This window comes from Oryzias latipes, chromosome 14, assembly GCF_002234675.1.
Source record: "Oryzias latipes chromosome 14, ASM223467v1".
Lineage (NCBI taxonomy): Eukaryota > Metazoa > Chordata > Actinopteri > Beloniformes > Adrianichthyidae > Oryzias > Oryzias latipes.
This window is the reverse complement of record NC_019872.2, coordinates 1,251,264-1,273,099: the sequence shown is the minus strand read 5'-3', so window position 1 is coordinate 1,273,099 and position 21,836 is coordinate 1,251,264. Positions and strand designations below refer to the sequence as shown.

Genomic DNA, 21,836 nt, shown 5'->3' with positions numbered 1-21,836 from the left:
GAGGATCAGTGGTTTGTTCTGTGGTGATAATTGAGGGCTGGGTACAGCCCCTGTGCTCCTGTTATCATGAGAAATGACTCTTTAAAACCTGAAAGCATTGGTGGAGTAGGAGTTCAATCCTGTCACTTCTTTTACTCCTTTTCTTTTCCCTGTACAACACATCATTGGATCAAAAATATCACAGTATTCATTTCCACAGCCGTTTCCTGACAGAACACTAAGTTTCTGTTTCTATCATATGGATAGTCATGGAGAAAATACAAGACAAACCAAACAAGATGTTTTCTTCATGAGGCTTTCTTCATGAAAGCTTGTATTGAATGTCTAGCGTGGTGAACCAGATTTATTTTTTGAAATGGATTTATTCGTTTGACAGGAACATTGCACATTAAGAAACATCTCTGGAAATGCCCCAGAGTTAGCCAAAAGGCTATTTTTATCTAAATTCTGTGGGCAGGTGGAAATTAACAGCAAAAAATTATATAAATGTATCAAGTATTATTTAGTAGTATTTTTAAATTGTTTTTTGTTCCTAAACAGTTGTTTGTTTTTGTTTTTGGTGTGAACTTCATTAGTTATTTCTGTATTTTGAAAAAATTTGTAATGTTTTTTTACAGTTTACATGTTTTGCAGACCGCATGTTTTTTACACTTTTGCAGCTGTATTTATTTAATATTTAATATTTATTTCTTTATTTAATAAGAATCTCATTTTTGATAATAATTTTTCATAATAATTTTAGTAATATTTTAATTATCTAATATAAATGTCATTTGTGATGTCCTTTATTGATGTTATATTATATAGATTATTTTTGAATGTCGTGTTGCTGCCACAGAAATGAAATTTCCCCATTGTGGGATTAATAAAGTCATCTATCTATCTATCATTGTAAAAGGGTAACAATACAATGTCATTATAAATGTGCAATAGAAATATCTACTATTAAAAATGGCTAAAAAGACCATGTGAATATCAAAAACGTTTGATATTAACATTGTAAACGGATAAAAATTCAATGTAAGCATAACGCAGTAGAGAAAGAAATGAACACAACACTTATATATCCTTAGATCTAAACCATTTCTGGTGGCACGGCTTGAATTGGAGAAGATCATAGGCATTATGTATGGTGGCATGTCTGATGCGTCATGGGCCAGTTCTTAAGATGTTTTTGAAACCAACTTGGTGATCGCAGTTCTCTGATGCTCTGACTTTTATTCCTTTGCAGTGGTTACAGAAATCGCTTTTTGACCAAAGATGTTTTTTCGCTGACTGACGATACAGTCTCAGGCTGAATGGTTGGATGGATGGATGGATGGATGGATGGATGGTTGGATGGGTAGTTGGTTGGATGGATGGAAGGATGGATGGTTGGATGGATGGATGGATGGATGGAAGGATGGATGGTTGGTTGGATGGATGGATGGATGGTTGAATAGAAGGATGGATGGATGGTTGGATGGATGGATGGAAGGGAGGATGGTTGGATGGATGGATGGTTGGATGGGTAGTTGGTTGGATGGATGGAAGGATGGATGGTTGGTTGGATGGATGGATGGATGGATGGTTGAATAGAAGGATGGATGGATGGTTGGATGGATGGATGGTTGGATGGGTAGTTGGTTGGATGGATGGATGGATGGATGGATGGATGGTTAGAAGGATAGATGGTTAGATGGATGGATGGTTGAATGGAAGGATGGATGGTTGGATGGAAGGGTAGATGGTTGGATGGATGGATGGTTTGATGGAAGGGTAGATGGTTGGATGGATGGATGGTTGGATGGGTACCTGGTTGGATGGATGGATGGATGGTTGGATGGATGGATGGAAGGATGGATGGTTGGATGGATGGATGGATGGATGGTTGGATGGATGGATGGATGGATGGATGGAAGGATGGATGGATGGATGGATGGAAGGATGGATGGATGGATGGATGGATGGATGGATGGATGGATGGATGGATGGATGGAAGGATGGATGGTTGGTTGGATGGATGGATGGAAAGGAGGATGGTTGGATGGATGGATAGATGTTGAAGTGTTCTTTATTTATATCAGCTTCCCTCAGTTGGAAGCAAAAGCATTTTTCATTCTTTCTGGTAGGAAGGCTTGATGAGGCCTTCATGTTTTATGAGCTTCTCTCTGCAGGACTGTGGTGTGTGGAATATTTCAGCCTTGTTCCAGATGACAGGAAAACAGTAATGGATGTAGCTCGGGGCATTCGCATACATGCTGAACCACAATTTGTTTTTTGATGGATTGATTGACGTGTTTTTATTGGACTTTGAAGTGGGGATAAGTTATGGATGAAATGAAGGCTGATTATTGTTACTCAATAGAATTAACTTGTCTGTCATACACTAAATTACCAAAAGTATTCACTCACCTGCCTTGACTCACATATGACTTGAGGTGCCATCCCATTCCTACCCCAACAGTGACATGCAGGGGACGCAGGTGAGGCACAGTCTCAGCTGGAAAATATAGCTTAAAAAAGACATAAATTAAGAGGGATAAATATACTTTTTAATTAAAAATACATTTTTAGACAAGTCTATTCTATGATTACTTTTTTTGTTTTGGTTTTAAATATTTCTTTGGTTAAAATGTAGTGAATTAATGAGTTTCCAGTTCAATACATGAGAAAGTGGCAGGTGAGGCACCAGCTGTCTGTGCCTACCCAGACTGCACCGCACATACTGACTGAGCTGCAGCTGATGCAATCGCTTTCCTGCTTCAGTCTTTTTATTATCATACAAGATGCTTTATTTTCATTACTTAATTTGTTTTTTCTAGCCAACTGCTTGATTACATTGGTTACAATTTGTGACTCATTAAGTCTTTTTATCCGCTAAAAATGCGCATTAGAAAAACACTAGATGAGGCCTGCAGTACACATGCCTCAAGGCAGAGGGCGCTGTTGATCTCAGAGAATGTGACACCGTGGCTTCAGAATAATTAGCGGTAGCTATTCACATGCAGTAGTCCAGTTATTCTTTAATAATGTTTAGCATCATTTTCTAAATGGAGGATTATGAGTCTAAACTCAGGAATTTGTGGAGACACGTCTCTGACAGTGATCTCCATTGAGACAGAGAGACTTAAAACTGAAGACAGAAGAGGAAGACCTCTACAAACAGCTTATCCATGTGTTTCTTTGGGAGGAGCGGCACACAGACTTTATTTATAAGTGAAAGTAAGTCAATAATAACAATTTGGTGATTTTCTTTCTATGCTACAGTATATGGAAAGAAAATTCTGAAATGAAATTTAAACAACACACTTTAACTGTTGCCAATCAAATGGTGAATAACCAAAGGACATTTAATCGATGACCTCCTTGCCGAAAACAGATATCCTTTGCTTAACAGACACCTTGCAACTTCTCAATGACTATTCTCATCTCATATCCTGGACTCCCAGTGGGTTTGTTTACTTTTCAAAATCTTGCGGGTTATCCTGGGGAGGAGGCCTTGTGATAATTCAAATTCAAATTTTATTTGTCACACACACAATCATACAGCGTACAATGTGCAGTGAAATGCTTAGGCGACCGCCCGCGACCTCAAACAAGAAAGAATATCAATAGGAATAGGAAAATAGATATAAAATATAGGAATATACAAATATAAAAACAGAATGTCCGAATGTGTGCAAATATGCTCTAAAAGTGACATGTGAAAGTGGCTTGTTTGTATAGTGTCCATGATTACTGGTTAAGAGTCCGTATCGCCTGCGGGAAGAAGCTCCTTCTCAGTCTCTCTGTGTTAGCCTTCAGAGAGCGGAATCGCTTTCCTGACCGCAACAGCGAGTACAGTCCGTTGTCGGGGTGGCTGAGGTCCTTTGTTATCTTCCTGGCCCTGGTCCAGCACCGCCTGCCGTAGATTGAGTGTAGGTCAGGGAGCTCGGTGTGGGTGATGCGCTCAGCTGAACGCACCACCCTTTGGAGAGCTCGTCTGTCCCGCATGGTGCTGTTCCCGAACCAGGTTGTGATGTTTCCCGTCAGGATGCTCTCTATGGTGCAAGAGTAAAAGTTCCTAAGCACCAAAGAGGGCAATCTAAAGTCTCTCAGGCGTCTAAGGTGGTAAAGACGCTGCCGGGTCTTTTTCACCACGGTGTTGATGTGACAGTACCATGACAGGTCCTGCGTGATGTGGACACCGAGGTATCGGAAGCTGTTCACTCTCTCCACTGGGCTCTTGTCAATGACGGGGGTCTGGTAGTTCCTCTTCTGCTTTGTGGCGAAGTCCACTATCAACTCCTTTGTCTTGCTGACGTTTAGGAGGAGATTGTTCCTCTCACACCAGTTTTCCAGATGTCCAATCTCCTTCAGGTAGGCCGTCTCATCATTATCAGTGATCAGGCCCACCACAACGGTGTCGTCAGCGAATTTGATGATGGTGGTGGAGTTGGTGGACGCCACGCAGTCGTACGTGTACAATGAGTACAGTAGAGGGCTCAGAACACAACCCTGAGGGGCTCCAGTGTTGAGAGTGATGGAAGCTGAGACATATCCTCCCATCCTTACTGCCTGTGGTCTGCCAGTTAGGAAATTGGAGATCCACTGACACAGAGATGGGCTGAGTCCCAGGTGATCCAACTTGGTGGTGAGTATGGAGGGAATTATGGTGTTAAATGCTGAGCTGTAATCGACAAAGAGCATTTTAACATAATTTCCCCTTCTAGTGTCCAGATGAGTGAGAGAAGTATGAAGTAGATGAGAGATAGCGTCATCCGTTGAGCGGTTCGAACGGTAAGCAAACTGTAGTGGATCCAGCGTGTCAGGTAGTGAGGAGATAATGAAGTCTTTGATCAGTCGCTCAAAGCACTTCATCACTACTGAGGTGAGGGCTACAGGTCGATAGTCGTTGAGGGAAGTAGGATGGGGTTTCTTTGGGACTGGAACAATAACAGACTCCTTAAAGCATGTAGGGATCACCGACTGAGATAAAGCAGTGTTGAATATCTCTGTGAACACAGGTGCTAGCTGGTCTGCGCAGGCTCTGAGGACTATTCCTGGGATGCCATCTGGACCTGCTGCTTTCCTGGTGTTTACTCTCCTGAAGGCTCTCCTCACGTCATGCTCGGAGATGATAAGCGCGTTACTGGTGCTGGTAGTGACTTCCTGTCTGCAGCCGTTAGTTCCGCTAGCATTAGCGACGCTAGCATTAGCAACGCTAGCGTCCTTGGCTGCAGCCTCGAAACGAGCATAGAAGGTGTTCAGTTCGTCTGCCAGAGTCCTGTCAGCGCTCGTCACACCGGATGTTGGTGCTCTATAGTCCGTTATTGTTCTTAGTCCCTGCCACAGGCTCCTGGAGTCACTCTGTTGGAGTTGTGACTCTAGTTTCCTCCCGTAGCGCTTCTTCGCCTCTTTCAGCGCCTTCTGGACATTGTATGACGCAGCGAGAAGTGGAAAGTCCTGCCCGTTTCTGTGTCCCTGTTTTTATGAATGGACTGCACCGTATTCCAACTACCTGGATCCATTCTCACCATCATCGCTTTAGTCTATTGCCCCCACAAACCAAACTCTGACTTTATCACTGAGTTCTCCTCACTGTCCTTTCTGCTCTGTCTCCCAATGTGATCCTGCTGGGGGACTTCAGGATTCACATTGACAGTATTAACCACCAGCTCAACAGAGCCTTTTCCTCATTTTGGTATTCGTCTGTACGCTAAATTTTCCATGCATATACAGTAAATGGTCACACTCTGGACTTCTTTTGCTGTTCTGGCCTGACCCCTTCCAACTGTAGAGCTGTTGATCTCAACATCTCTGATCATTTTTGGTTTGTTTCACAGCTGGTCTCCCAATCTCCTGAATTAAACTTCCCCGTCATTTATCTTTGTGATGTACAGGACATTGACATGTACACCCTCTCTTTCAGTATCTCCAATATTTTACCCACTGGACTTCTTATCACCTACTGACCTTCTGGCCCAATTTAAGACCAGATCTGTTTCATTTTCTAGATCTTCCTCCTGGTTTACACCTGAGCTGCGCTCTATTAAACGGTCTCAGTGTCCATCTGGAACTCTCCAAAGCTAATCTGTCCAATTATAAAGACCACATGGCTCATGTTATGTTATTGGAACAAAACTTAGCAGATTCTTAAGCTAGCAACCAGTAGGATAATGGACACCAGAATGGAGGATGGTTAGTTTATTGTCATTGCTTATTGTTGTTCACTTTACCTGTCAACTCATCCTTCCTCCAGTATTCCTCCTTTTTCCCTTATAGCTTACCTGTGTGAAGTTAAATCCTGGTTTTCCTCAAACTACCTGCAGCTCAACAGCAATAAAACTGAACTACTTCTTATTGGCACAAGTCAACTTTCTCTAAATTCAGCTCCCTGGCCCTCTCTGTAGATAACTCCAAAGTCACCTCCTCCTCTCAGGGGAAGAGTTTGGGTGTTGTTCTCTACTGCTGTTTATCCTTCCAGTCACACATCACCAACATCACCTGGGGCCTCATTTATAAACGTTGCGTACGCACAAAAGAAGGCGTACGCCACTCTCTACGCAATAGTTGATATTTATAAAAAGCAAACTTGACGGGAAAATGTGCGGTCCTTCATGCAAGCTCTCCCCCAGGCGTACGCACAAAAACGGGTGAAATGAGAAACGGCGACACCGTCGGCAGATGGAAGAAACACGTGAAAGTGAAAATGACAATACTGCCTCTCAGAAATAACATGAAGACTTCACAAAGCAAGTCTTACAATTAACAGCTACACCAACACCCGTTTGATCGATCAGCAGTGAAACAAACAAAAAAATCAAACGAAAATTACAACAGAAATTCAAATGAACACTTATTTGCAAAAAGAAAAGTGAAATATGTTCTGCAATATTGGCATGTTGTGCAATTCATCCTCATAAATAATATAGTTAACAGAACAAAATAATGTACAAAACTGATATTCTCGTCAGTGTGTCCGTCTGGCAGAGCAGATATAGGTGCGGACGGACAGACTTATGTCCACTGGGGAAGGTTGTTTTCATAGTAAAACATTTCTTCATAAGCTACGGAATTATGGTATTCATGCATATGCCTTTAGTTTGTTTTATTTTTGATAAAACAATGTATGGCGTATGTCTCAACCATTCAGAAAGCAACAAGAAATTACATTTGCGCTGATCAATTTCCCATTTCCACGTCGATTATTACCGACATCTGTAGCTTGTCAGATGTAATTAAATGGAGGGAAATAAAATGCCCCATCACAATGCGTAATGACGCACAATGGCTGATCTTGCGCTCTTAGAAGATGTGGCAAATGGAAGAATTCGGAGTGAACGTATCTTTAGACAGCAAGAAGACTTGCTGGCAAACGAGGACGAGTGGCTTATGAGCCGGTGTCGACAGTTCCACACTGGAATTCACTGAGCTCCTGAGAGCGGAACATTCTTTCAATAATGTGTGTGAAACAGTCTGTATGCCTGAGAGCTTGATTTTATACACCTGTGGCCAGGCCAAGTGATTAGGACACCTGATTCTGATCATTGGGATGGGTGAACGAATACGTTTGGCAATAAAGTGTATTTGTATTATACTCAATGGATATTTTAAAGGCAGAACTTTTAGAAGTGTTGCTATAGTTTGTGTTTTGCACAGACTGACTGGCTCCACTGCATCCTAACATGAAACCGGAAGCTGTGTTGCCGCTGTAGCGGACTCCACGTTGAACTTTCAGCGGTGGAGCAGCAAGTAGGTGTGGATTTGTGTTGGCCCAAAGACAGAGTTTTCAACAAACATCAGCGGAAATGAGCTTCCTCCACCGTTGTTGTGTGAGTCACACCATCATCTGGTCATTTCCCCATCTGTGTTTGGAAAACACTGTCAGGAGTGCTGAAGTGCATTCAGAGGAGATGTGCTCATATTTATATTCAGTGCTCATATTTATATTCAGAGCTGTCCAGGGGCAGAAAAGCATTTAACACATTGTCACCTTAAGCAAACAGACTGTCAGGGCAAATTATCTTGAAATGGACTTCTAGCAGTACTCTTTTCTCATGCCTGTGTTATCAGCACATGATGATATTCTTTACTTACTCAACAAGTTATTTTTGTTGTTTTTATGTAACTTCACTTTGCCTGATGAGTCTCATTTCCTCCATTCTGCACTTCTAGGATATTATCTCTATATATGGGGAAAAAATTCTACTTTTTGCTTTTGTGACTTTTTTCTTTAAAACATCTTTTCCTTGTTTCAGTATGTGAGATGTCTTTCCCCATTCATAAACAAACTTCTTGTGAGGCTTTCTGTCTTTTCTGAGAGCAGGAGGATGAGACTGACCTGGACCTAAAGGTCAGAGGAGGCGGCTCCAGGGAACTAAGAATAAACACTGGCATCCAAAGTGGTTGTCTCGACATGTTTTAAACAGCGACTGTATAAAAGAACTGGACTGAGTATGTGTGATGGCACCCATAGAAAATGCCTTACCTCCGGCTCCATCGAAATGAAGTTAATTCAGTTGCCATTTTCCGCGATACGTCAGTCACTTTGTTGGAGCCAGACAATAGTGATTGGCCGGGTCAGTCTGAGTCAAAGTTTCAATGGCAGCTACTGTCACCAATCAGGAGTAAGCTTGTTAAAAGCCCACACCCCTTCCACTGAACAAGGTGGGGGGCAGCGAGCACCACATGCGTTCATGGAGGCATCTGATTGGTCAGTTTATAACTTGAATAAATTGCAATAAATAAATAATATCATGAAAAAATTAGGATTAGCAAGAAGATGTTAAGAAAAAGGTATTAAGGTGAGAATGGTTATTCTGATAAAAATACTGAGTAACAGCTGTTGATTTCTCTATAGAAGTCAATGGGATTTTGGCTTCTTGGAGCCAGTTGGTACTTCCTGTTCATAAAGTGAGGGAGGATGGTCACTCAGTCCAGTTATCTTATACAGTCAATAGTTGTAAAGTTGTACGTCCTCAGCTTCTCGCTGTCCTCTGTTATTGCAACAACAGTAAGTTCCTCCTCTGCATTAATTGTTCTTCATTTTTTGTTAGAATTACCCCCCACCCCCACCTTTGTATCTCTTCAGTGAACATTTCTTTGAAGTTGTCAGAAAGTATTTCATTCTTTGCTCTGGCTCCTCCTGATGATCAGACTCAGTCCTTCCCCACGACTGTTTGATGACAGAGGAAGACAGTCTGTGATGGTGAGTTGCAGAAGAAAGGGTCATTGAAATAAACCATGCCCTGCAGCCCTGTGCCACAAAATACACCTTCATGATGACTGTCAAAGAGGATATGGAGTAGATTCTTCAGTCTAAGCCTTAAAGTGAAGCGAGGGCAGCATGAACTGGAGTCTTTGATGGTTGTGGCACACGTGCAGCCATATTCTGTCAATGTGCTGATGGCACAAACACCAGGAACAAATCAAAGTTATTCATTTTTCCTTCTGTGACACTTTGTGTTTTGAAGAGGACACCACCCACACGTTACCATCAAATCCGAGTCCCTGATTTGTCGCAGTGGCTGAAACGTCATGACATTATTTGATAATTGTAACTGTTTGATGCAACGTTTTTAGGATATGACAATGTTTAGACGCATGCAGATTTCCCACATTATCGGTATGAACTTATATTCTGACTATGACATGATTATGTAAAAACTCACTCCATTATCTTAGTTTTTATAAGGTCATTTATAAGGTACTTCCGGCTTGTAAAGTGATTTGAAAATGCGTTCATGCATTTGTAGTCACTGTCAGCTTTCTCACATTTAGCTCATTAACTCACAGTTTTCTTAACTTGTGGGCCAAACCACTTGATTGATCTAAAATTGCACACAGCATGATAATAGTATTTGGATGTATCCATCTTTTTTTTACTGCTAGCCACACTTAGATGTCAGGCAAACCCGTTGGTGTGTATTTCATCGTTCTCCCCTCTGTGCTCCTGTCAGGCAGACTTAGGCTGTTGCAGAGCCGCCTCCTGCAGCATCCCTGCGGCTTCATTAGCTCTCATGTACCTCTGACGGTTCTGCCATGGAGCACCACGCACAGGGTCTAATAGGTCCTCAGAGGGGCTATGCATTCCTGTTCTTGAGAGGACCAGTCAGCTGCCCCAGCTGTCTGTTTAACCTGATTTGACATCATCTTTTCTAGGCATGTCCTTATCAGTTTCATACTTCCGCTCTCACTTTGAGCTGGCTAACTGGGGAATAGTGCTCATCTTAGAAATTCAAATATCCCCGAGATGTGTGCCAGAGCAGTCAGTCTGTATCAAGCTGATCTGAACCATTGTTCTGCCATATTAATGAGCAGCCTGCGGCTGCACAGAAGCAGCTTTCTGGGAAGCTGGTGTCATCACAGCACTTTTTCAGAAAGTCTTTTGAATGATCCTGGGTGCTGTGACACTTCCTCAGCTGGACATCTGTGTGGCGTGCCAGATTAGGACGGTCCAGCGTTTCTCTCATGGAGACCAGCAGCTCAGGGATCCTGTCATAAGCTCTCGTTTCCCTGGAAGACATGCGTGTCATTTCAAAAAGGAGCTGCTTTGTGATTTCTACTCTGATGCTCCTGATTGCTACTAAGCTTAGTCCCACAGCCTTCAGCTTTACATTTCCTCTGGACTTGCTCCAGCAGAAAGTACTGTAACATTTATAAGGATTGTCTCCAGCAGAGCTCCAACCCTGAGCTCGTTTCCCCCCATGCACCTTACAGGAGGAGCTTTAGCTCTGAGACTGTGGGGGGGGGGGATAAGCACGCATTGATAACATATCTGATTTTTATTCCCACGTAATTGTAACTTTTTGGACTTTTTAGGAACATATCAGCCCAAATGCTTCGTGTATTTTTCACAAATAGTTCAATAATTGTGACTTTCACTAAAAATACTCATGAATTGAATTAATAAATCATCACTGAAACAGAAATGTGTTTTCAGGGAGTTGCAGATGTGTTTGTCACTTGAAGTTTTTGCTAGTTATTTATGCCAAGTATATTTTTTAAACTCTTCTTGTCCAGCAGCTGAACAAACACATCAGAGCTGAAGGCCTTCCTCTTGTATTTGGCAGATGTTACCATTACAATAAGGGGCTATGAATCTTGGGAAATTGGAGGTGTGTATTTGTACAAACCCCTTTTGTATTTGAAGATCTCAGTATCCTAAAGTTCATGTGTGATGATATGAAGAGGCAGAAAACACGGACACAGTCTGACAGCGAGCAGGGCGAGGATTCAGACACGCCTGGAACGTTTGGCTTTGAATCTTCCACAGAGAAAGGTGATGAAGAGGAGGAGTGATGCATTCGTTGACTGCTTTCTCATCTGCTTCACATTACTTAAAAATAGAACTGAAAGCAAAAGATTCCCCGCTAATACAAATGATTGCTTGTTCTTCAAATTAACCATAGACTAGTGTGAGGTTTTATAGTAGCTGGCTGAGTTTAACTCAAGAATGCCAGTCTATAATCATCTCTCTGCGTCCTTGCTTAGAAATGAATCTGTGATGTGCTTTATACCAGATAACTTCTAATTTGAATCACTTGAATATTCTTTAAAGGCTGTGAAGTACAGAGCACAAACCATCATGCACTGCTCTATATTCCATCTGGAAGCAGCACATACATTGAGTCTTTAATCCCCAGAAACCTTAGAGAGGATTTGGCGGATTGAAGGCAGACATGGCTGTTTCCCTTATCTGCTACCATCGTAAACGGCGGTCTTTAAACGTCTCCATTCCCACACAGTCACAGCGATGGGACAAACATGAACCGCTGAAGCAAAGATGGGACGCAGAAACATCACTTCAACAGAATTCAGGGAGGCTCAAGATTTCCAGAAGAAAGAATCAACGTGGAGGAATCCTCCACCAGAGCTCAGACATCATCCAATCTAAAAAATAGTTTATGGTTAAGCATTACTACACAAGCACAGCATCTCCCATGCAACCAGCAAACAAAATGATCCCAGCTGATCGCAATGCTGTGATCCTCCAAGAGATCCCAACAGATTTATGGAGCTCCTTTGAAAAAAACAGCAAATTGATTTAAATAGAAATCAGTTCTGGTTCAGACTTGCACCGGTTTTTCTGTTTCTTATAGATTACTTCATCTTATGTCAGATACGTTTAGAGAAACGTAGTTTGGATTTGGAAATCATTTATCTCAAGCTATCAAAACAAAAATAACAGTAGACAAGACAACAACATCTATAACGGGATATAAACCTTAGAGGATTAGTCATGAAATTGATTGGAAAATACAGACGCATACATCCACACACACTTATCCCTAAATTGATACAATAACTATTATGCACACAGAACAAGACACAATGACACTATTACATATTAAGTTTGTCTAAGGAAATGTAATAAATTGCTTGATAGGGAGTGGGGAAAGAGGTAAATTATATAATCCCACCCCCTTGTTGCCTTACTTAACTTTTTATTTTCATAACAGAGATTGTAATTATCCAGTTCTTAACTTGTAATCAGTTATTTACCAACACAGATTCAGGTAAATAAAATAAAATCCACACATATCAAAGAGTCACTAGTTAGGCATTTATCTTACAGATGCAGAATGTAGAGCATGGAATTTTCAACCATCTTTTTGATGCATATTAGGGCTGCACGATATGAGAAAAACTCACGATATGCGATATTGGTAATTAATATTGCGATAACGATATAATTTATGGTATATAAACAAATATCAAACCAACCAAAAATATAATTTCCATTTCAATGCAACAGTATAAAAATTATACTCCATATGACCCTTGTCGACATAGGAGGCAAACATCAAACATAAAAGGGCTCATCTGATTGATCAACAAGGTAAATGGGTCCTTCCGATTGGTTAAATGCATAAAGGGATTTAATTCATTTATTCAATATTTCAAGCTGCCGTGAGTTTGTTTTAGCACATTTAACCCTTGTGCTATCTTAGATGACCCCCCCCCCCTTCCATTGAGATGTTCTCCCTACCATGACAAAGGTGGATAAAGGTGGAAAGATTTCATGTAATCCATGGACACCAGTGAAGATCACAAATCATTGAAGAAAAAAGGTTCAGAGCACTGTCTAGTGGGTCTAGATGACCCAACTCCCAACGTTAAAGTGCCTAGGATAGCACAAGGGTCAAGGTAACCATTTATTGCGATTTTCGCCGTCTTTTGCGGTATGCATATTGCACAGCTTGATGTCGCGATAACGATAAATTTGCGGTATATTGTGCAGGCCTAATGCATATGAACATTATTGGTTTATATCCTGTAGTCCTTCAACCCTCTGAGGTCTATGTGTTGTTTGCTTCTCTCGTTGATCCTGTGCCAACTGCTGATGATGTTCAGGATGTTTGTTTGTTGGTCCCTCATGCATACAGCTGGGATCAGCTTTACTTTAAAAGTATTGCATGTTTTTTTATGTCATCTCTTCCAGGCTCCCGCCCCAGGATAGAGGATGCCGCACCCCGGATTGTAGAAAATCCATCCGACTTGATTGTGTCCAAGGGAGAGCCTGCCACCCTCAACTGTAAGGCTGAAGGACGACCCACTCCAACTGTGGAATGGTATAAAGATGGTGAGCGGGTGGAAACGGACCGAGAAGACCCGCGATCCCATCGGATGCTGCTCCCCAGCGGTTCGCTCTTCTTCCTGCGAATCGTTCACGGCAGGAGAAGCAAACCAGATGAAGGTGTTTATGTGTGCGTAGCGCGGAACTACCTGGGCGAAGCAGTGAGTCGGAACGCATCTCTGGAAGTGGCAAGTAGGTGTTTTTCATTATGATATCGATATACTTCAAGGTATTTCACCTTTTGGATAAGGTTTCAGACCTGCAGACGTGTGCAGTCTGGAGGTCTCATCCCGCCTTGGGAACATCAGTTTTCCTCTGGCTCCTCTGCTTTTTGAGCCTGGTTTCCTTCTCCAGCTGCTCTACAGTACAGCTCACATCAGCCACAGCAGCCTGTTAATGTGATGGTTCAGGCACATGAAGAAAGGGACTGATGATGAAAGTCAGCTCTGTGAAGTGCTGTGAGAATGCTGCAGGGCTGCTCATCAGCACCAGAGATGTCAGCACAGCCTTTGCAATTTTTCGTCTTATTTTAGACAAGTCTACATCATCAACTATCAGCAGACAAGTGTATGCATATAGTTGGGGGTTCATGTTAAAGATTAGTTACTCTGCAATAAATATGTGCTAAACTAAATACAATAAAAGGTATGATTTGCCTTTTTTGGATGCAATTTTGGAGAAAAACTGCCAGACGACTGCAGCTATTCCTTCACTGAGGCCTCTTTAGAAACCTGGGGAACGTAAGAATTTTGTCAAATGCTTTTGCCCCTGGGCGACACATTTTTCTTAAATTGTACATCTGGAACCATCCATTATGCGTGCAGAACACTCTTCTGGCAGGTGGAGAGATTTTCCACCCACCTAGGTCTTGCTCCACTTCAATATCAAGCTCAGCTCCAGGAAATACAAGCTGGATGTGAGAAACAAGCTGCTTGTGTTGGTGAAGATGTGTCCAATGCTTTTGCTTATGTTTAAAGATGGCAGAAGAGACATTCTTCAGTTTATGTTCTCTGCATGGCTGAATCATTTGAAGCTTTCCCTGCTGAGCTGCAAAGACGCTTGTTTTGCTAGTCTTTACTGTTTAAACAGGAACCAACCCAGCGGACAGGATTTGCAGGAGTCTAACCTTTTTCCGTTAGATCTGCTGAGAGTTGACAGAGCGCCTAACCGACTGCAGTGTTTAAGTCTATCCAGCACATGCAGAGTGCTGCTGATTTCAGAGCGACACCACTGGCTGATCCGTCTGTGCATCTTAATGTGAGACAGCTTTTCTGTCTTAACGGCGTCTGCAGGGGAGCCGCTGTTCGGCAGCTGTCTGACACATGCATGAGGACACAGCTGTCACAAAACAGATGCTTTCACACAGAAATCAGCTCTGCCTTGGTTGTACCTCCGTACATCTGCCAGCATTCCAGCACTACCATCCATTACCTCTGAACAAAGACAGAGAAAAGAACAAACTGTTTGTGGTGCTGAAGCCCATCAGTACCAGCTCCGTCCACAACCTTCTGCTTGACGCCAGAAGTGACAGTTTTTGTGACACGAGTTGTAAGTTAAAAATGGAATGTAGCCACGAGGGGCCCAGGCCAGAATAAATACAGTTGTCTCAGGAAGGACATCCGACGTAAAGTCTTTGCCAAACCAAATATGCGAAGCAGACCAATGATGGAGGAAGCTGTTTGCTGTGGCAACTCCTGAAGGGAGACGCCAAAAGGAAAAGGAGTACAAGTTAGTGGTGAAGGATGGTAATGAGTATCAAAGTATATTTGGAGTTCATACAACCAATGCACACATCACATATTCACCAATACACACATCACATATTCACCAATACATACATCACATATTCACCAAAACATAAATCAACACTGTTATCCCTGTGAACCGCTACCTTAACGTGGTGGGGGAGTTTGAGAGCTCGGGTGATCCCAGGAGCTAAGCTGTCTGGGGCTTAAGCCCCTGGTAGGGTCTCCCATGGCAGACAGGTCCTGGGTGACGAGCCAGACAAAGAGCGGTTCAGAAACCCCTGATGAAAAGAAACAACGAGGACCCGATTACGTCGCCCGGATTGGCATCACCGGGGCCCCACTCTGGAGCCAGGCCCAGGGTCGGGGCTCGCAGGCGAGCGCCTGGTGGCCGGGGCTCTTCCCACGGGCCCCGGTCGGGCACAGCCCGAAGGAGCGACGTGGGACCACTCTCCCATGGGCCCACCACCCGTAGGAGACCTCAAAAGGGGCCGGTGCAATGTGGTTTGGGTGGCAGTCGAGGGCGGGTGCCTCGGCGGCCCAAACCCCGATCATGGAACCTGGCTTTTGGGACATGGAATGACACCTCTCTGGGAGGGAAGGAGCCTGAGCTGGTGCGAGAGGTTGAGAGATACCGTCTAGATATAGTCGGGCTCACCTCCACACATAGCCTGGGCTCTGAAACTCAGTCCTTAGAGAGGGGTTGGACTCTCTACCACTCTGGAGTTGCCCAAGGTGAGAGGCGGCGGGCTGGCGTGGGCTTACTCGTGAGCCCCCAGCTCAGCCGCCAAGTGTTGGAGTTCACCCCGGTGGACGAGAGGGTCATGTCCCTCCGCCTCCGGGTGGGGGACAGGTCTCTAACTGTGGTTTCGGCTTACGGGCCGAACAGCAGTTCGGAGTACCAGGCCTTCTTGGTGTCTCTCGAAGGGGTACTGGAAAGTGCCCCAACGGGGGACTCCATTGTCTTCCTGGGGGACTTCAATGCCCACGTGGGCAATGACAGTGGCACCTGGAGGGGTGTGATTGGTAGGAACGCCCCCCCTGATCTGAACCCGAGTGGTGTTTTGTTATTGGACTTCTGTGCTCGTCATAGTTTGTCCATAACGAACACCATGTTCGAGCACAAGGGTGTCCATCAGTACACCTGGCATCAGGACGCCCTAGGCAGGAGGTCAATGATCGACTTTGTAGTTGTTTCAGGTGACCTTCGGCCCTGTGTCTTGGACACTCGGGTGAAGAGAGGGGCGGAGCTGTCCACCGATCACTACCTGGTGGTGAGTTGGATTCGCTGGCGGGGAAGGAGGCCGGAAAGACTTGGAAGACCCAAACGTACTGTGAGGGTCTGCTGGGAACGTCTGGCTGAGCCCTCCGTCAGGGAAGTCTTTAACTCCCACATCCGGGAGAACTTCAAACAGGTACCGGGGGAGGTTGGGGACATTGAGTCCGAGTGGACCATGTTTTCCACCTCCATTGTCTCTGCTGCTGCTCGGAGCTGTGGTCGCAAGGTCTCTGGTGCCTGTCGCGGCGGTAACCCCAGAACCCGGTGGTGGACACCGGAAGTAAGGGATGCCGTCAAGCTGAAGAAGGAGTCCTACCAGGCCTGGCTGGCCTGCGGGACTCCAGAGGCAGCTGACAGGTACCGGCAGTCTAAGCGAGCTGCGGCCCGGACTGTTGCGGAGGCGAAAACTCGGTCCTGGGAGGAGTTCGGTGAGGCCATGGAGAAGGACTATCGGTTGGCCTCGAAGAAATTCTGGCAAACCATCCGACGACTCAGGAGGGGAAAGCAGTTCTCCACAGGCACCGTTTTCAGTGCAGGTGGGGAGCTGTTGACTTCGACTGGGGACATTGTCGGGCGGTGGAAGGAGTACTTCGAGGATCTCCTCAATCCCACTGACACGCCTTCTTTTGAAGAAGTGGAGAGTGAGGATTTTGGGGTGGGGCTGTCCATTACCCGGGCTGAAGTCACTGAGGTAGTCAACGAGCTCCTCGGTGGCAAGGCCCCGGGGGTGGATGAAGTCCGCCCTGAGCACCTCAAGTCTCTGGATGCTGTGGGAGTGTCTTGGCTGACACGTCTCTGCAGCATCGCGTGGCGGTCGGGAACCGTACCACTGGACTGGCAGACAGGGGTGGTGGTTCCCCTCTTTAAGAAGGGGGACCGGAGGGTGTGTTCCAACCATAGGGGAATTACACTCCTCAGCCTCCCTGGGAAAGTCTATGCCAGGGTACTGGAGAGGAGAGTCCGTCCGATAGTCGAACCTCGGATTCAGGAACAACAGTGCGGTTTCCGTCCTGGTCGTGGAACAGTGGACCAGCTCTACACCCTATCTGGGGTGCTGGAGGGTTTTTGGGAGTTCGCTCATCCAGTCCATATGTGCTTTGTGGATTTGGAGAAGGCGTTCGACCGCGTCCCCCGTGGCATCCTGTGGGGGGTGCTCTGGGAGTATGGGGTCCGGGGAGCCTTACTGAGGGCTGTCCGGTCTCTGTATGACCGGAGTAGGAGCTTGGTCCGCATAGCCGGCAGTAAGTCAGACCTGTTCCCGGTCCACGTTGGACTCCGGCAGGGCTGCCCTCTATCACCGGTTCTGTTCATAGTTTTTATGGATAGAATTTCTAGGCGCAGCCAGGGGCCGGAAGGGATCTGGTTTGGGGACCACAGGATTTCCTCTCTGCTTTTTGCAGATGATGTTGTCCTGTTGGCTTCATCGAACCGAGACCTCCAGCGTGCATTGGGGCGGTTTGCGGCCGAGTGTGAAGCGGCTGGGATGAGGGTCAGCACCGCTAAATCTGAGGCCATGGTCCTTGACCGGAGAAAGGTAGTTTGCCATCTCTCGGTCGGTGGAGTGTCCTTGCCCCAGGTGGAGGAGTTTAAATACCTTGGGGTCTTGTTCACGAGTGAGGGAAGATCGGAGCGTGAGATTGACAGGCGGATCGGAGCAGCGTCCGTAGTTATGCGGTCGCTCTATCGGTCCGTCGTGGTGAAGAGAGAGCTGAGCCGAAAAGCAAAGCTCTCAATTTACCGGTCGATCTACGTTCCAGTACTCACCTATGGTCATGAGCTATGGGTCATGACCGAAAGAACGAGGTCCCGAATACAAGCGGCTGAAATGAGCTTCCTCCGCAGGGTGGCTGGGCGCTCCCTTAGAGATAGGGTGAGAAGCTCGGTCACCCGCGGAGAGCTCGGAGTAGAACCGCTTCTCCTCCACATCGAAAGGAGCCAGTTGAGGTGGCTCGGGCATCTAGTTCGGATGCCTCCTGGACGCCTCCCTGGAGAGGTGTTCCGGGCATGTCCCACTGGGCGGAGGCCCCGGGGAAGACCCAGGACACGCTGGAGAGACTACGTCTCTCGGCTGGCCTGGGAACGTCTCGGGTCCCCCCAGAGGAGCTGGAGGAAGTGGCTGGGGTGAGGGAAGTCTGGGCATCTCTGCTCAGTCTGCTGCCCCCGCGACCCGGTAAGCGGAGGAAGATGGATGGATGGATGGATGGTTTCCTTGGACTGTAAAGGTCTTGATTTTAGAAGAACCTGTGAGTCTCATTAATGAGCGTGTTTTGTGTTCTGTTTGTGTTAGTCACATGCACCCGTACAGGGGTTGACCCACACGGTTCCTGCAGGTTTTTGGTTGTCCGGCCTGTAGGGGTCGTAGAGAGGAGTGGCTGGTTTGTCTGGCAGTTTCCTTCAGGCTCGTACGGCCACCTTAAGGCCCGTACACACCGGGACGAATATTCGCCAGGCGTTATTCGCCAGCGTTTTTCGCCACGTTTTTTGTGTTCACACCCAGGAGATTTTTGCTGACGATGAGCCGAGCGAACATGCAATTTCATTCCCTGACATTAGATGGCGCTTAATGTAAAACAGAAATACTCCTGTACACAAAGTGGCAACTTTACGCTTCTTAAATTCGCTTTTCCCTCAGAAGAAAAGAGCAAGTATTTACGCGCTTGTCAGAATCAAACAAAGAAAACATGAATATTTCAAGCACCAGTAGCTCCAACTGGTGCTTGGTTCGGGGATATTTTAGAATGTCCGTCATTATTTCTTCACGGCAGTGTTGACGCTACTTGGCGTCTATCTTCTTCGCTGGTATGTGTGCTCAGAAAGGCAGTTTTGTGTTTGAGCGCCCCCAAGTTGTGTTTTACTGTAACTTCAGAAGCTCCAGACACGTGTGCAAAAGCGCCATTCTCATTGGTCGAATAGATTTTGACGCTACGCGTCAAAAAAGAAAAAACGAACCCGAGGCGTTTTTTTTTTTTGACGCTTTGACGCGTGGCGTTTTTTCGCGTCGGTGTGCACACTCTCATTGGTGCCCTTTGTTTAGTCACGAGGCATTAAACGTCGGCGAAAATCGCGCGTGAAATTCGTCCCGGTGTGTACGGGCCTTGAAGGTACGTCGTGAATATGGAATGTACCATTGTCGTTCTTGTGCTAATTGTATCATAAAGTATTCATGAGGATACGTCAGTCTTTTTCAACCTTTTTTGAGCCAAGGCACACTTTATCCTTGACAAAATCCCACAGCATCCAAAAATTAAAAAGGAGAAACTCCTAGTCTGTATTGATGTACTGTCCCTCCATGATCTCACAGGCATTTTTGTGGTAATTGTGGCAGAAAAACCTGGAAGCTGCAGCTGATTTTTCTAAAAGATGTAATCAAAGTTAAGTTAGTTTTCAGGAATAATTTTCCACTGAATTATTTGACATTTTACCCTGGTAGTTATCTTTCCCTTCAGTTTATTAACATGCAATTTTATAAAACCTCACAAAAAAAACAAATATATTCTTTCTAAAGAGGGATTGATTTTTTTACATTTATTTCAATGTTGGTGTAAAAGCAACTGTAATTGTTTTGAACAATATGATCACAATATGATTGATCAAATTTACACAGAAAACTAACATTATATTTATGTTTTCTGTAGCAACACAAAAAGTGAACATGTTGAAGTTGTATTAGTTTTTCTTTTGTCTTAATCAAAAATGAAGTCTTTGAAAACTTTAACAAAAGTCTTTTATTTCTTTATAGATGATTAATTGTTTCAATCTAGTTTAATTGTGTCTGTTGTCCACTTCACCTTAATCCTGTTTCTTAAATGTTGTTATTACTTCTTCTTAAGTTTAACATCTAAAATAATCCAGCCGTAATTAGAAAAGTGTTTCAGTTAGAAAGATGACTTGGACCAAACTCTGGGATGTTTGGCTGTTAAGAAACACAAACCTTGAAAGAGAACTAAACTGTTGACCTCTGATTTCATCAAGAAGATTTATAAACTGGTTGATGTGTTTGTTGTGGTTTAAGACGTCTAACAGGGAAGACTCATTGTACGCTGAGACGCTGTCACTTTAATCCAATGCTTCATGGGAGATGTAGTGCAAACAGCCGCTGAACGCAGACAGACTCACTTCTCTGAGCTTCATTATTTTGTTCACTTGTTCCACGGTCTGACACCGGATTCTGTGGAAAGCTACACCGCTAAAGACGAGCTTTAGCTGGTATTTATGTTATAACTGAGAGACTTTATGAGCAGAATCAGAACAAGGAAGTGAAGACTTTAACCACTTCTGATTGGTCAGACTGATGACATGTTATTATGACTCCAAGAATGATTGGTGGAGACAGTTGAAGGGGCGGGACTTTTCCAAAAACAGAGCTGAAACTGTGGCTAAATCACGGTACCGTCATTCTTCTCAAAATGTCTTTAATGGAATCAAATAAACACAAAGTAAAAAGTATTTTATGGTCTTTCATATTCCTAACTCCTCAGTGTTTTATCAGCGCCTGTTTGGATGAACACAGAGCTGATATCCTGGAGATGGAAAATGTTGTTAGATCAGGTAATGAGGGCAATTTCCCACGACACACTAGTGTGCCGCGGCACACTGGTTGAAAAATACTGGGATAAGTTATACACACTGATGACATACGAGTAATTCTGTAGTTGAAGCAAAATTCTCTTGCTTTGTTTTCATGCGAGCGTATGTGTATGTATGTGCATTTGTATGTGTGTGTTGGTGTGTGTGTGTGTGTGCGTGTGTCTGTGTGTGTGTGCGCGTGTGTGTGTCTGTGTGTGTGTGTGTGTGTGTGTGCATGAAGAGTCGTTTGGACCATCAGTCAGTAATCCTGAACCCCAAAGTGAGGAGGAGGAGCAGCTGAGCAGCTCTGTCACCAGCTGGATGGTCTCTCCTTCTTTATCTGTCACTCTGTCTGAGGGAAAGCTCCCCCACCCCTCAGCCCCCCACATGCAGAATGAAAGCTGCGAAGGCCAAATGAATTGGATTTAAAGGATGTTGTTTCCTGTAGTTTATTTGACATTTCAGACATTTTACAACAGAAGTCCTGCTCTTGTAGCTTTTATTGTCTGGGCTTCTGTTTGTCAGCCTGCAGAGAGTCAGACTCAAACTCATCCTCAGTGCGACAGCTGCATCAGGGGCATCTTGGAATTATGTGTCTTACCCTAGAAGGATGGATGATTGTCAGAGTACTTTCTAATCAGCAGACTGCTGGACTCACTCAGCTGTTGTGTTGTGATGTTGTGTGCTGTCCTGGAGCTGCCCT

General features: G+C 44.7%; 1 protein-coding gene across 7 annotated transcripts in view; it reads left to right on the top strand.

Moving 5' to 3' along the window:
* The window catches only part of robo3 (roundabout guidance receptor 3), a 106,106-nt gene that overhangs the window by 9,616 nt on the left and 74,654 nt on the right, over positions 1 to 21,836 (top strand). For all 7 annotated transcript variants that reach the window (XM_023962264.1, XM_023962265.1, XM_023962263.1 and 4 more), the window contains exon 2: positions 13,409 to 13,735. In XM_023962264.1, coding sequence (XP_023818032.1) covers positions 13,409 to 13,735 — 327 coding nt within the window. The remainder of the gene's footprint in view (positions 1 to 13,408; positions 13,736 to 21,836) is intronic.